Source organism: Arachis ipaensis, chromosome B06 (genome assembly GCF_000816755.2).
Source record: "Arachis ipaensis cultivar K30076 chromosome B06, Araip1.1, whole genome shotgun sequence".
Lineage (NCBI taxonomy): Eukaryota > Viridiplantae > Streptophyta > Magnoliopsida > Fabales > Fabaceae > Arachis > Arachis ipaensis.
The window spans coordinates 23,243,808-23,259,858 of NC_029790.2; the positions used below are offsets into that span (position 1 = coordinate 23,243,808).

Consider the following 16,051-nt stretch of genomic DNA (forward strand, 5'->3'; position numbering starts at 1 on the left):
ATATTAAAATAATACTTTTTTTAATTAAGTTCAACTAAATTGATACAAGCTAAGTAAAAAAAATGCATAAATGTGTTACTACTTTTTGTTTGTGCTTCTTCAGCATAGAATTTTTGTTGGAGAGTATATAGAAACTTATTAATATAGTATAAAAAATTTTGCACCTAACACAAATTTTTGTATATAGCAGTAATAGCACAAATTTATTGATATAGCATACAAATTTTTGTATATAACACATATGTTGTGCATAGCATATAAATTTTTGTTATAAATGTATTTTATTGGTCAGGTGAGTCAATATTCTGGGTACATAGTCATGTAAAAATTTTTATGATGTGTACCAAAATTTCTGTATTGTATTCTAAAATTTTTGTGGTGTGCACCAAAATTTCTGTGTTGTATACTAAAGTAGTAAAATTTCTATACTCTAACTAATTTTCTAAACACATATAGGAGAAGAAGAAGATGATGACGATGTTGATGATAATGAAAGAAAATATGGAGAAAAAAGAAGAGGAAGAAGAAACCAAATAAGAGAAAAAGAAGACGTTGAAGAGAAAAACGATAATATTAAAGAAGAACAAAAGAAAAAGAAGAGACAATGATGACATTGTTAAAAAAAATGTGCAAAAAAATATAAGTATGACAAACAAATTTGATTTAAAAATTGTTTAATCGTCTAATTTTATTGATATATATTATTCAATTTATTTTTAATATATACTTATATTTTAATAAATATTTTATATAAATAATTTATATTAATGATTGATTTAATATACATCTAACATGTTTGAAAACAAATAAGCAATTAGTAAATAATGCTTACATCAATCGTCTTCTTCAATCAAATCAAGTGATCCTCACCGCGAATTTTGTCTATAATTCCTTAATTTTTGCAGATTATATAAGAATCATATCATATCCCTATATATCGTCTTAATTAATTATATAGAGTAGTAGTTGAAATAATTGCAAACAGATGATCCTTCGCCTAACCTTTTTTTTATTGATAGCCATTTTAGCCACCCTTCGTCTAACATTGACCTTAGCAACTAGCAACGCAAGTGAATCATAACTTAGTTTAACTGCCAACTACCTTTGGTTAGTGAAGTGAGTAAGCAGTAGTTGGTAAATGTGTTTAAGGAGCACTTAATTGCCAGCTCATCACACCATGAAAAACGCACACCGCCACGTGGCAAGCACTTAACCTCCCCGCCTTTTTCACCATTCAGGTAGGAAAACCAAAAAAAAAAAAAAACAACTTTCTTCTTCATGCGATTCCGTTCCCCTTTCTCTGAAACTGTGATCCTTGTAACACACGCATTCTGTTCCCACTAACTTGTTTCTTTCTTTCTTTCTTTTTTTCTTTATTTCCCCACTTAAAGTTAAAGGTTTAAAATAAAAGGAAGAGAGATGAAATAGAAGATTAAAAAAAGAGTGAGGGGTGTAGAAGCTTTTGGAGTGCTTCATTCAAAGGTGCCTTTGATGGATGCATTGCTGGAATTTCAGCAATGGCCGTTACTGTTCATCTCCCTTCTGATTTTTCCCTCTACTTTTCTTTTTCTCAAATACCAAAAGGTTACTTCTTACTTTCCTCTAATCATCGCTCTCTTTTATTCTTTCTTTTTTTCAGTTTCAAATTTTCTTTTTCTTCTTTTGTGTTTCCGACTTCTCCACCGGTTCCTGAGTGGAGAGCTCAATTCAATTCAATTCACCACCGAAGTCATGTACGAGATTCCTATTTGATTGTTTAGCGAATTTATTATTTTTGCATCGGTTTCGCTTCAGTTTCGTGACGTTACTTATTTTTCCGTTGAATTCGTTTGATTCTTATCACTTTTCAATTTCGGATGGTGTGATTTTGATATGATTTCCCTGAACATATAGCTGAGATTTCCGGGTTTTTTTTTTTTTTTCTAACATTTCAGCTTTTTTGGGTCATCGTCGTCTTTTGACTTTAACTTGATTTACAATTGTCGAAGTGTCGATCATTTAATGGAAACGTGCACCACTCTTCTTGCTGTAGAAGCACCAAAGTATATTGTTCTGTGCTTATTGTGATAAAAACTGGCTGGATATGGTCTCCCATAAACCTGTAAAATTTATTTCTACAGAGATGCATTTTGGAAGTAACATTGTTTCTAGCTGCTTAACCTTATTATCCTTACTCTTTGGAGCAGGATTCTAGAGATCATGCTTGGAACTTGGAAGTGGAATTATGGCATGATCTTGCTTATGTCTATATATCTCTGTCATGTTGGCATGATGCAGAGATGTGTCTTTCTAGATCTAAAGCCATAAAACCATACACTGCATCAAGGTTGCATGCACTGGGTAAGTAAAATAAAATCCTTGAAAATGTGTTACCTGAGCATAACCTTTTTGGAAATAACTTGTGGTTATCATCTGATGCATGGTTTTATATTTTTATAGCTATCTAATGCATTGGATGTTTAATGATGCGTGTATCTTACCGAAGAAAAGCATGCCACAGAAAATAGTTAAATAACTCTTAACAGTCTAACATGTTCCAAATTCGATTTTATGATGATATGATACCCTAACCTAACCTCACAATTGAAACATCTTGTGGAAAACTTCTAGTGATTGACATGATATTCACAGGTACAATGCACGAGGCAAAGGGCCTTTACAAGGAGGCTCTAAAAGCATTTCGAGATGCTTTGGATATCGATTCGGGACATGTCCCTAGCTTGATATCCGCTGCTGTGGTTCTTAGACAGTTCAATGGTCAGTCAAATGCTGCCATCAGAAGCTTTCTGATGGACGCACTACGGCATGACAGGATGAACGCTTCTGCATGGTACAATCTTGGCATTCTTCACAAGGCCGAGAATAAAATATCAGAAGCTGCAGAATGTTTTGAGGCAGCAAACTCCCTAGAAGAATCAGCACCAGTTGAACCATTCAGATGACAGGGTCTCCAAGCACTTCTTAACGTCCAGTCAAAATATTTTTGTGGTGTTCATTTCGTGCGTCATGCATCATGCGTGGTTTATATTTTTAATAATAATGAGGTGATTCGTTCATTTACCCTATCACCTTTGAATTTTAGTGTAACCTTCACTCTAACATCCAAATTATTTATTTGTTATCATTTGATTAGTCCTTGTCCTGTCCATAGCTCATGAATTTGTGTTCAAATATTAAATAAAACTTGTTTGTAAATAGACCTTAATAGAGTCATTGACATAAAGCATGAAAAGTATTGCCCCCTTTCACTCCTTCCCTCGCAGTCACGTATTTCTCTTCTGCATTCGTCTGTCTCCAGCACTGAAAGTCTGAAACTGAGAAGCACATATTCAGTGGTTTATGCTAGTAAAAAAATGGCAAGCTACACCAAAAACATTTGGGCGAACTCTATTACTATTAGGTGATGAAAAAAAAAATAAAAGAAGAAAACAACTACTTTTGTCACATTTCATTTTTCTAATACATCTTTATGCAAGATTAGTCACCATTGCCTAAGTTTTTTCAACCATAGGTATAGAGAATAAGTGCTTGTTTGGACGCCATTATTTTGATACTGGTTTAAAATAGATATTAAAATAAAAAATTCACATTAAAAATGAATTAAACATATATTTATACACAAATACATAGTAGGTGTTTGTGGCTAAGTTTTAGTTTGTATATAACATTTTTGAAGTTTTTTATACACCATTGGTTTGTCCCATTCTTTCTTGTTCTTTATTCGTCATTTTTTATAATATTATTTTGAAATAAAAATGATGTTTTCTGTCGCTTTTGATTTTTCGTGTGGGAGAGAGAAACGTGTATGACAATATAGTGTGAGGAGAGGGGTGTTTTATTTGGCTATGGGATGACACAAATCGAAGGCACCGATTTGTTTGCATTGTTTTGTTTTTTAAACAAACAACGGTCCGATTTGTGATTTCGAAAATAAAAAAAATTTAATGTTAAAATTGGACCGTCCGATTTTTATTTTAACAAATAAAAAAAATAAAAAATACAAGTCGTACCCTCCGATTTAGAGTTTATTTTTTTCTTCAAGCAAATCGGACTCTCCGATTTGTAATTTATTTTTTTTCATCAAACAAATCGGACCGTCCAGTTTGAATAAAACACCATATAAAAAAAAACACCCAATTTTCCAATAACAATGTATTACACATATATTTAATCAATATAAAAAAATTAGCCGTTTCCTTAATGTTTTCTACAACAAACACCGTACCACAATACCTAGACAAGGGTCGTTTCTGTATACCAAAAATGGAGACACTAGATTGGTTGGTTACTTGTACAATTCACATTGGTAAAAGGGAATTAAAATATGATGAGAATATTTGTGACGGAATAGCGACACAATTGAGAGAAGCACATGGCGACAGAGTGGGGACAAATTGTGAATGAAAAACGGTGAAAGTCAAAAGACACAGATTGATATGTGTCTGTCATGTCAGTCAACACTGCCAGTTGCAGTCACAAAACTCTGACTCTTCTTTTTCTTTTCAGTATTTACACACACAATAACTTTGTCTCTCTTTGATTATTGTGCCAACAATAAAAAAAAAAAAAAGAAAAAGTAATAATCCATTGGAAGATAACACTAACACAACACATTATTACAATACAAGAGTCAAGAGCTTCTCTTTGTGGTGGTGGTGTTGAAAAGAGAGAATGGAGAGTGGGAATAGGAAGAGAGCAGAGGAAGAAGAAGCAGGGCCATCATCATTGATCTCTACTGCTTTTAGGGTTGGTGAAAGCCACCAACAACAACTGAATCAAAAGCCAATAAGGGAAGTGGAAGAAGAACAAGCAGAGCAAGAAGAAGATGATGAACAAAGCTTTGGTGGTGATCACAAAAATTGTGGCTTTGTACCTGGTCCTTTACTTTCTCTCAAGGAGCAGATCGAACGGGACAAGGTTCTTACTCCCCATCATTTTTTGAAGCTCTTTGTTTATTCTGCACTTGTTTCTGTGGGATTGAGGGAAGGTTAAAACTTTTGTTCTTTGTAACTGAATTTCATTGACTACAAGTCTACACTGGATTTTCAGTTGTCACTAGTTACTTCTATATTAACTTACATAGTTTTTTTTTTTAATTATTTTGTTTGATGTCTATTCTGTGTTTGGTAAGAAGATAGTGAAAATAACAAAGAGTATTAAACATAATGTGGCATTGGGGCATTATTTTCATTTCAGGCAGCTGTGGCTTAATTATTCACAATGCATCATAAAGAAGATATGATGCATTTTTGCATGCAGGTGGTTTCTCATAGGTTGATTATTAGAATCACATTCATTGGTCTGTTATTTGTTACCTGTACCGGTACTGATTTCGAGGTCAATTGTGGTATGCAGGAGGACGAAAGCCTAAGAAGGTGGAAGGAGAAGCTGTTGGGTTGTTTGGAAAGCGATTTAGATGGTTTGTTTTGTCATCCTTGTTTATGCTTCACTGAACCTTTTGCTCAGTTTTGCTTAAGTTGTTTCCTTTTTATTAGGCCAATTGGATCCTGAAGTGAAATTTCATTCCATTGGAATTCTCTCTGAGGATTTTGGTGAAATTGTTATCCCCTTACCTGTGGACGAAAATCATAACGGCCGAAATCTATTCACTCTCAAGGAGGGATCTTGCTATCAGCTTAAGCTAAAATTTAGTGTTCTACACAACATTGTTTCTGGCTTGACATACTCCAACACTGTGTGGAAAGGAGGGCTTCAAGGTATTCAATTGAAATTTTTGCTTTTGTTAGATAGTTTTGAATTTGTAAGGCTTTTAAAAAAATCAGAAAAATTAAAAGCCTCGGATTATGTTTATGATTATTAGTTATTAACGCCAAATAACCACCGATTTCTTGACTAAGAATGGTTGAGAACGTGAGGTTTGGAAAAGGAAAGAAAGGAATGAGAAGAACAAAGACTATGAAATAATATGAAATTGGTCAATTAGAATGACATTTTTTTTCTTGGTGTGTGTTACTCAGATGTTGATTATGCTCTTGTGCTTTTCAGTTGATCAAAGCAAGGGAATGTTAGGGACTTTTGCTCCTCAAAAAGAACCATATGTCTATGCCTTGAAGGAGGACACCACTCCATCAGGTGCACTTGCAAGGGGTGTTTACTCTGCCAAACTTAAGGTATGAAGAAACAAAAATGAATGCTTTTTGCTCATAATTCAGTTTATGCCAAGCCTTCACTTAATATATGGAAAGAACATGTAGTGTTATTCATCATCTTTTTTTAAGATGTTTTTATCAAAGTATAGTTGATTCTATATCATGAAGATTCAACAAAGTTTTATGTATCCGGGCTTGTGGGCTTGTGATATATGATATTGATCCATGTAGTTGACCCCATCTAATGGGATAAGACTTTATTATAGTTTGTTTTTTTATAGTTGATGCTATTATCAAATGTTTGTTATCTTAAGCTTGTTTTAATGTTGTCATGCTCAGAGCAATAAGCATATTCTGGAATTTGGAACTTCAATTTGATGTGCATGCTTTTTTCCGTTATGTTTATCTTAATCGGAATTATGTTAAGACCAGCATTGATATTAGGTTGGCGTTGGTTTGTAGGAGAATTGAAAAGTAGAAAATTTGGAATAAAAACCCTTTCTCTCCGCTAAATCCCCAAAGTGGTTATTGAGATTCACAACATGCACCGATTTGGTCCCCGAAGTTCCAATTACACTATTATCGTCCTTGGGCACCATAGTGGTCCCTCGACCTCTTTTCGATACTCAGCAGAGTGATGAACTTGCACTAAAATGCCATGCTGGACACAGGTGAAACGACATTGTTTGCTTTTGGCACCCAATAAAAGCAGATGGAACGTCGTTTTGATATATGTTGGCATTTAAAACAGTTTTCGAATATATGAAAATGACGTCGCATCTGTTTTCATTGGACGCCAAAGACAAACGAGATCATTCCACCAGTATCTAGCGTGGCATTGGTCCTGAGTCACTGCAAGAAAGGGGTCGAGGGACCACTATGGTACTCAGAGATCATTCTCGGAAATGATAATAGTGCAAATGGAACCTCAAGAACCAAACTGTTGCATGGTGTGAGTCTCAAGAACCACATTAGGGATTTAGTCCCTTTTCTCTTGTACATTACACATGCTTAGTACAATTAGAACACAAGGAGGTGAAAAATAACGTGTGCATATGTCACATAGTTAATAATATTTAGTTTTCATTAATTTATTTTACAACCAACATAGTTCAATCTGCCAGAGGCTATTGCAAAATTGAAATTTCAAGCCAGTGTATATGAAGATGTGAAGACCTTCCATTGTTGAAACTATTTTTAGACAATATCTACACTTTGTACAATTGACTCAAGTTGATGTCTAAATAAAGTTGTTTCTCTTTTGTTGGTGTCTTACAGTTTGAAGATGACGACAAAAGGTGTCACATGGAGCTCAAATATTTGTTCGAGATAAAAAAGAGAAGCTAGCCCTGGTTTTATTTTAATGACACGTTTTGTTATGCATATTTGTATCTTAAGCTCCAAATCCTTAGTTATATTTTTCTTTTCTTTGTTGATGATGCTACAGGTTTATATTTGCTTGCTAATAGTCAAAAGAGGGATGAACTCCATTGTGATGGCATATCTTTAACAACTAGAAAATAATTATAATGGATCTTTGTGTGATAAAATAATGATTAGCATCTTGGTGGTAAGATCAATCTTACAAGCAACCACTTTTAAGTTGTGAAGCAGTGGCTTCTCGATGAGTAGTTTGTTTTATAACTTACAAGGAATCACACGGTTTTACATCCAAGGATCTTGTTCACAAATTAAACTAACATCAAACTAAACAATTTAAGTCATGGTTAACACTCCTCAAATTATATATCTTGCACATAACCTAAGTTTCATATGTTTATGATGTCAAACTGTATGACCAGTTTTAATGTACAGATCCACCAAAATTATGACCTGATATTTCTCAGTAAGCAAAATGGGAAATGCTCACTCAAGTAACCAGCAGTAAAAAATTGCTCCTAACTTTAATCATTAACAGAATAAATCGTGTATCTTAACAAATACAAGACCATGACCTAAACATTGTTTTGTTAAGCATTTGAAGGTACACATATTAGATGGTAGATGCCGCCATTAACATGCCACTGAAGAGGTTCCCGCAGCTACATATACTAGACTACAACATTACAAATCTCTGTAATCTGAGCCAAAATATACTGTGAAAATGGTGAATGTGGATGAAAGATGAGCTGAGGAATGGGTCAAAAGTTCCACACACGGGAAAAAAGAATTTGCTGGCATTCAGTGGCGCTACAAGCCGCAGGAAAACAAGGCCAAAAATCAGTTATGGAGGATCTGTTCTAATATTCATGTGTAGCATGTTGTGCGGTGGATGACTTGCCTGGGGTTAGCCCCACCAGTACCTAAGGTAACAACAGAATCTTTTAACAGACAAAGAGACAAAAATCATGGGGCTGTGGTGGTGTTCAGTCTAGTTCAAAATCATGTAGCAGTGTACATTCAAGCCATAGAAAAGAGAATATTCATGAGGAATACAAGATACCTTCTTATTTACAAATAATTCAACAACTGGTTAGTTGAAGTAGATTTCAACCTACAGCTTTGTCCCAGGTGAACATCACCAAAGACATACCTGCATTATTATACATCTGACAGGTTAAAAGAATAAAACCAAAAGCAAGTTAACTAAATTTTAGTGGGGGAATTCCATTAAATGAAGCTTATAAAAAATATTCCCAATTAACAAATATTGCATTTTATGATCTAATTCAGCTTAGCTAACCATTAATCATTCTGCAAGAAATAATTAGCCTTATTATTTGGTTAACTCCCCAAAATTGGAAATATGTTTTGCCAAGATTTCCACTCATAATCTTCCTGAAAGGTAAATCAAACCTTAAATGGAAGGGAAAAAGTTAAAAATGACCTATATTCACAATATTCTGCCCAGGCACAGCGAGCTTTGCCATAATCCCAATAACAGTCATCATCCCTCAAGGGTCCTCGCTTAGCTGTAATGGCACAAAGTAAGCGGAGATTCTTGTCTGAACCTTCTAAAATTGTTTACAAATATAGCATGAAATACCTTTTGTGACAAATTTTGATTTTGCATCAGGATGGACATCATGCCACATCTCAAGCCATAACTCTCGCATTAGCACCGGTGATCTCACAATGTTCCTGTGATTTGCTACACAAAGATTTTGTCAATTTACTTTTATGTATCCCTGTCATAAACTACCTTTGTAAAGGACATGCAGACAATGGCCTGGCAGTTCAAATCTCTCTATTCCATACCTATTCATTTTGGTTTTTGAAATAACCGAAGCATATGGAGTTTTTGGAACTACAATTGATGTCTTTGTCACATTAGCTAAAACTTATTTGTTTTTGTTCCTTTCGGCTGTGTTTGGAAGGGAAACTGACACTGAGAGACTGAAACTGGGAGATAGAGACTGAGAGACTGAAACTAAATTAAGTCTCTGTATTGTGTTTGGTATAAAATGTACCGACTGAGTTATGTCTCAGTATTATGTTTGTTTAAGATAAATATGGAGATTGAATAGTAGATTTGGAATTTGAAAAGTTAAATGAGGATATTTTTGAGAAGAAATATTATAAAGTTTCAGTCTCCGTCCTCAAAAATTTCAGTCCCCTGTGTCCCCACTTTCTGGAGGTACATTGTGTCCCGAGACTGAAATTTTAGTTCTAGTCTCTGGTCACCAACCACAGTACTGAGTCCCAGTCCCCCAGTCTCAGTTCCACTCTCTAAAAGCAAATGCTTCCTTCTATCACAGCAAGATGGACTTTGCCTAGACTAAGAATGGACCAATAATTCTTGCTCATCCATAAAAACTAGTAGTCAATGATGAACGGCAGCTTTTACGGAACTGATGAAAAAAGTAACGAATGCAGGTAAATAACTCAGTTTTTGTAAGCCTCAAAAAAAAGCATCAGTTAGTCCATGACAACTCAGAGGGCAGACTCTTACCTTTATCAAGCTCCCAAACTGCTGTCCTCTTTCCTGGAAGACTCTCAGAATCTTCATAATATGTTATGTACTTAACCTTTGGTGATCTTGTCATGTTTGCAACAACATCTTCATCATGGTGATGTTCTACATTCAACTCAATTTGTACATCAGTACCATCATGCTCAGACTGAAAATAAGAATAGATAGATAAAATGGTCGTCATTCAATACAATGTTAACATGTAATCAAATGACAATATGACAGGTAAATACATCTTAACAAGAAATGTTAAAGTTGAGAAGATAAAGCTTTCTAAAAATCAAAATGTGAATTCATTTAGTAGCTGCCACTCTGAGATGTTGGTTTCAGGAAATTGATAAATCGGAAACTAACTGAACAAGATAATTTAGAACAGAGACAACAAAACAGATAACTATGTCAAATTGCCATATCAGAGTGAAGAAATTAGCAAATATGGTTCTAAAGCTTCTGGACCCTAGAACTTTTACACATACAGTTAAAAAGACACAAAAGAAACCACATCAATTCTGAATAGACATAATGTAATGTCAATTGCAGCTTGTTTTCCAAAACTATGTAACTCATTTACATCAAACACATCATCTGGGCTTATTATCCATGATCACACTCCCAGTAAACTAAACAAACAAGGGGATGCCACACTATTGTAACACTGTAGGTCCCAGCAAATTAACAATTAATAACACATGTTTGCTACTATATGCAACTTAACCACACAGCATAATTCTGAATGAAAACCCTATAATCATAGTTAATTCCAGATGAAAAGGGCAACCAAATGCTTTTTAGACTGGCATACCTGAGGCGCTCTTGTTATGTTCACCTTTGGTCCAAGCCAGCTCTTGCACCATGCAAGGGAGTTGTATGGTACCTGTAACGGGTTGAATATATTGTAATCTAATTGTTGTATGTAGGTGCTGTCCTCGCAAATCCATTAACAGCACAAGCAGTAAACTAGAACAGCCAACATGTTATGCCTTCCTTCATAAACACAACCACATAAAAGGAAACTTAATCTAAGCTAACCGTCTCATCTCCACTTGTGGCTCCAGGATTCCCTTCAATCAGATTCCCTGACCTGACAGTTGAGACAAGTTTTTAATATGTTCAAATAGGATACCAGAACAGCATACAAAGGACAGACTGTAATAGTAACATCTGTTTGACCACCATATATGTGTTGCTTTACCACAAAAATATCAAAATGAAAGATAAAACCACAAATTTGATTTAACAAACCATCCCCCTACCCCCTCCCTCCCAAAATAAAGGATGACCACCAAAAGTTAACAAAGTGCAGTCAATCTCTTGTAGGAGTTGACGATGACAAATTTGCAGATTCATGACCCTGAGTATAGAGAACCGTAGAATTTTGGTTCTACTAAAAAAACTTTCAAACCAACAAAAAGAAGGGGTACCTTGAGTATAGAGAACCTTCAAACTCATAAATGATATCCGTAATTATCCAGTTATCAGGGTAAGGCTTGCCACTAGGTGCAAAGTAGTAACCAACCTGTTTTCAATAATTGAGGTAAAATTTATCATTTGCAATGGCACTATCAGCGATCAACAGAATCCACAAAGATTTACTGTATTTATAAATCAAGATCCAGGGATACGGGTAAATCATCAAATGTTGGCAAATCAGGAAAAATATTTAATATACTAGATTATGACATTATTTACGTAGCTAAATAAAATATACAAATATTTTAGCTGTAATGACTGCGTGCTCATTTTGGAAAAGTTATCGGCACATTATTAAGTTACCAGTAAATCAGTCTTACCCCAATACCAATGGAAATTACCGAAAATGATCTTAAAGGAAGCAAGGACCAGAATATGTAACCTTACATGCTGAACTCAATCTCTCTAGAATGTTAAACACTATTGAATTGTCTAACACAAAGGAGTAGCCATTTAATATTCTCTAAGAATATAAAATATTTGACTATCTTTTCATTTTAGGCATGAGAGCAGGATTATCTTTTCATTTCCCAGTCATGCAAAATGCTTCTTTATTGTATATTCTTATATGTGGCCTCTGCTTAACACAATTAACCATACTAGAGGAAAGCGATAAGCTTATGGATTGGTAATAATTAATAAACATGACAGAGAGTGTACAATGATGAAATTGGCATTCATCAATTCATATAGTACTTGTAAGTTGTGACTCCACAAATGTGTGAGAATAATGTGAGATATACCATAGAACTAAAGGATTAAGGCAATCTACAGCTGTCAAAACTGAATAAAACTTACTGTTTACATATGCAGTTCAACCAATTCAGCCCAAAGGCAAACTATAAATGAACTTGGCAGAGTTCACAACCCAACAACATGATGGGGACACAAGAATTAAAAAAACCCAGTGCAAAAGTTTTCAAGATTTTAGACCTATTGAACAACTTAACCAAACTAATAGTCACTCACTTCAATGGAATTCCTTAGCATATTTTCAATTATTTAGATATTATAAACCAAAGTGTGCTCAGTTGTAGAAGTAAATTGTACCTTAGTCTTTGAATCAGTGCCATAAATGCAGAAGACATTTTTTATTGGTGGCCGGTCCCAAGGTGTCAGAGGATTAAGAACAGGATCATTGATATATGATCTGAAACATCGAAGTGTTCAAACATTAGCCAGTTTGATGGTAGAGCTATAATATAGTGGCATATTTCTCTTCCTTAGAAGTAAAGTATTCTAAAAACATACTTTGTTAGATTATTCTTTGTTGTCGAATCTTTTTGATGTTTATAGTAATCTTTATATAAATAAACCAGATGTAACTATCTTGGTAAATGGATGGCCATTCTATGCACTACCTTGTATCTAAAATTTTGTAAATATAAAAAAAAAAAATGAAGCTTCAGATGCCTTAATCTTTTGGCATCTTTGTAAAACAGTCAATTATTTGATGCAAAATATATTCTTCTGATTAGAGATATCACATACTTTTCTAACTGGTACAACAGCCTCTTGCTGTCTGGATCGTAATCTTCAATTGCCTTGAAAAAGGTTCCATCTGACATTTCGCGAGCTGAAAAAGATAATTGTGTAGGTATTCCACACTCCATGCTAGACAAATTAGACTGAGGTATTTCTGTGATTGAAGGGTATGCATCAAATCCTGTGAGCAGTAGAAACAAAACACGGTTGAGGACCACAACCCCCATAACAAGACTCCCCACAATTACATACAAAATAATCATCAGATTTTACCACGAGTTGAAGGAATTTCAATGTTGATTAAATTTGTTGGCCATCCAGAGAAGTTTGACTGAAATTCCTTATCTTCACAGTGATACGTGTGGTTACCTACATGCCTTGCCCCAGAAAAATGCTTCCAATAATTACTATTTGATCTACAGTACTTGGAAAAGGGCATCATCCACAATGACGAAGAAAAGGAGTTGAACATCAATCGAGCTGTTCCCTGATACCTTAAAGAAATTATGATAAGCATGAATTAAGACAAGAATATAACTGCATAAGAAATAGTAGCACAGAATATATGTCCAAAACATCCATCAGTTAACATGTCTATCTGCTGGGACTGGTAGTTAATCATCAACTATATTTTAAAGATGACAGCAGTGTGTAAGAACTAGCATCAGTTAAAGATTAAAAATATTAAATCTCTGGATGTATTAATGGAAACTGAGATTCCAATGAGGGATTCATCTCCAGCAACTGGAAATTGGTGTGAATTACAATATGAAATGGAAAAAAATAGAAGAAAAAGGTATGGAAACTCTCCTGGGTGGTTCAGGGACCCTTCAATTACAGTTCCTTCCCCTCTACAGGTATAAAGCAGCGTCCAATAAAACCAGACCAAATGTTCTCACACTTCCTCTTCTATCTGATGCTACTTCAGAATAACTAACTCCCCTTGCCTCAAGTCCCTGCTGTTTCAGGCCCATCCAAATTCCTCCTCACATATCCATTTGTAATGTAGGCCTTGGGGTTTCTATAACATAACAAGATGCAACTTGAAGAATGCACAACTAAAATCTAAAGCTGAGATTATTTGTTGATTATCCAGCTATGGTCAGTCACATATTTTCCAGCATGCCTAAGCTCAATAATCAATTATATAAAGTACCATGTCATCTAAATGATTCTATCTGCATTCCACGGATGAAAAAGATTTTGGATTTGAATCAAGCAAGTATGGGATTCCCGAAAACGAAGTAGCCCAAAAATATCATGGAACTTAATTAACTGCATGCCGAAAGCAGACATTTGAAGCACAAAACATAAGAAATAGCACTATTCTTCAGAAATCTCGTGGGCTTGAGACCTCTACAATGTATAACATATACCACTCTCTGGTGCATATTCTGTTATCAACTACTGTTTAGTTGCTATACTGTTGTATATTTGCACATGTTCACCATATCCCATGCAAGCTTATACCAATAATTTAATAATAAGAACATTAAAATGTATAATTTATGTTTTCTCTGATTATTCTTGAGCTTAAGGAAGGATTCCCAGGCTCTGCCCAAGAAGAGGGCATCAGAAAGTTATGTAGTAGAATAACTGTGTCATGTCAGATAAATATATGAGATCCTGATCAAGTAGAACTAAAAACCTAAGAAAGGGGTTATAGAAACCTACAAGGTTAAACAGTTCATGCCTATATTAATTAATAAACATATAAAAAATGAAAAGAGAAACTATAAAAATTAAAAGCAAACCTCTGAAATAGGAAGACCAAATGTGAATCCTGAAAGTGTTGCTTCAACAGTTTCAGTTGCACCAAGAAGGGGAGCTCCTGATACCCAATCAAAGATCAAAATTGGGTATATTAAGTTATTGTTATTATCAGCCATTAGAGTCTACATCAGCTTTTTTATGGATTATAACAAATTAACATAAGCCAACCATACCAACAGCAAAATAGGCATGGATATGTTGATCTAGCCATTGGATATAGTGCTTTGGTGCAATTTCTAGTTTTAACCACTCCAAGAAATAACGAAAGACATGATTACCCAATGAATGGGCAAAAACCAATGAGGGGCCACCACGAAGTTTATATGCAGTTTCAAATGTCAATCTGCAAAGAGAATTACAAAATGTAAATACAACAAATCAATTTCATGTAATCATCTGCCTTTTGAAGAGAGGGGATGGGGAGCGGAGGATTCTAACTCAGCTCTGGAATAGTAGAATAACATTCTGGTACACATATACTGTGAGAACCTATCCACTCGCTACTAATCAGTATTAGCATACGTATCATTCTAGCGCTCTCTTCAAGTGAGTATATTTGTCGTTCTGCTAGTCTTATACTACACAAGATTCTAGTTTTCAATACAGATTGTGTAACCAAATTATTGTGCCAGTCATGCACTAGAAATAAAAGAGGTAGAGTCCTAGAATTTGAACAGACGTGGATTAATGAAGTGAGGATAAAAACACTTGCTCGGAAAGGGGAAGGAAATTGTAGAGAACTGTTCAGCAGTGAGCAGTGAGCAGTGTCGCTCTGCTTTTATTTTAAAAAATTTTCTTTGCGATTTCACCACATGAATTCTGTTACTTAAAGATTATAAGGGCTATAACAAAATTTTACAATCATAACTTCTATCTTCCAGAGTTCCAGTTTCTTCCATCGTTAATCATTTGAAAACTTGAAAAGAACCCATTGTCTCTAGAACTTCTAAACATCAATCAGACTGATGGAAGACAGAACATATATCATATTTGCCTATGATGTTTGAACAGATGCAAACATAGAACTACATCATATACACGATTATTATGTACACATTAAGAAAACCTCTAAACATTGGAAACCAAATGGCCCTTTACCAGCAGTTAGAAATCAGCAGCACTGGCTCCTAAAATTTTTTGCCAAAACTATAGCAAGCAAGACATGTAATTGAGATTCAGAGATGTAGGCATACTTGAGTTTATGAAAGTAAAGGTCTCGCTCTTCAAGCATTGATGGTGACAATCTCCAATCATAAGGAACAGCCATTATTGCATTAGCTTCTATTCCAAACTCAATACA

The 16,051-nt window shown here is 34.7% G+C and overlaps 3 protein-coding genes and 1 long non-coding RNA gene across 4 annotated transcripts in view; 3 read left to right on the forward strand and 1 right to left on the reverse strand.

The window, feature by feature from the left end:
* Positions 960-1,795, forward strand: LOC110263242. Its single transcript, XR_002348555.1, has 2 exons — positions 960-1,482; positions 1,640-1,795. It is a non-coding gene; the product is annotated as an uncharacterized LOC110263242 (long non-coding RNA).
* On the forward strand, positions 2,187-3,251 carry LOC107648099 (protein NPGR2; the record flags this gene model as incomplete). Its single annotated transcript, XM_016352104.2, is given in 2 exon segments — positions 2,187-2,340; positions 2,632-3,251. Coding segments are annotated over 2 exon segments (372 nt in total). The 3' UTR covers positions 2,943-3,251.
* On the forward strand, positions 4,504-7,660 carry LOC107648100 (rho GDP-dissociation inhibitor 1). Its single transcript, XM_016352105.2, has 5 exons — positions 4,504-4,917; positions 5,356-5,419; positions 5,496-5,717; positions 6,007-6,131; positions 7,389-7,660. The coding sequence occupies exons 1-5, from the start codon at positions 4,672-4,674 to the stop codon at positions 7,455-7,457; spliced, it is 726 nt and encodes a 241-aa protein (XP_016207591.1). The 5' UTR covers positions 4,504-4,671; the 3' UTR covers positions 7,458-7,660.
* The window catches only part of LOC107647827 (phospholipid--sterol O-acyltransferase), a 9,283-nt gene continuing 1,069 nt past the window's right edge, over positions 7,838-16,051 (reverse strand). Inside the window, exons 3-16 of the mRNA XM_016351873.2 lie at positions 15,945-16,051; positions 14,925-15,094; positions 14,733-14,809; positions 13,252-13,465; positions 12,985-13,159; positions 12,544-12,643; positions 11,445-11,539; positions 11,053-11,104; positions 10,826-10,897; positions 10,003-10,171; positions 9,097-9,201; positions 8,938-9,022; positions 8,554-8,643; positions 7,838-8,413 (exon numbers count right to left, since the gene is read on the reverse strand). The exon at positions 15,945-16,051 is cut by the window's right edge and continues 20 nt beyond it. Of these exons, the coding sequence (XP_016207359.1) occupies positions 8,562-8,643; positions 8,938-9,022; positions 9,097-9,201; positions 10,003-10,171; positions 10,826-10,897; positions 11,053-11,104; positions 11,445-11,539; positions 12,544-12,643; positions 12,985-13,159; positions 13,252-13,465; positions 14,733-14,809; positions 14,925-15,094; positions 15,945-16,051 (1,503 nt within the window). The 3' untranslated portion in view covers positions 7,838-8,413; positions 8,554-8,561. The remainder of the gene's footprint in view (positions 8,414-8,553; positions 8,644-8,937; positions 9,023-9,096; positions 9,202-10,002; positions 10,172-10,825; positions 10,898-11,052; positions 11,105-11,444; positions 11,540-12,543; positions 12,644-12,984; positions 13,160-13,251; positions 13,466-14,732; positions 14,810-14,924; positions 15,095-15,944) is intronic.

Excerpts from the sequence above, each read along its gene's own strand:
- LOC107648100 (XM_016352105.2), top strand. The coding sequence starts at position 4,672 with ATGGAGAGTGGGAATAGGAAGAGAGCAGAGGAAGAAGAAGCAGGGCCA. Across the intron at positions 5,718-6,006 it reads GTGGAAAGGAGGGCTTCAAG|TTGATCAAAGCAAGGGAATG; the intron begins GTATTCAATTGA and ends TGTGCTTTTCAG. Across the intron at positions 6,132-7,388 it reads TTTACTCTGCCAAACTTAAG|TTTGAAGATGACGACAAAAG; the intron begins GTATGAAGAAAC and ends GGTGTCTTACAG.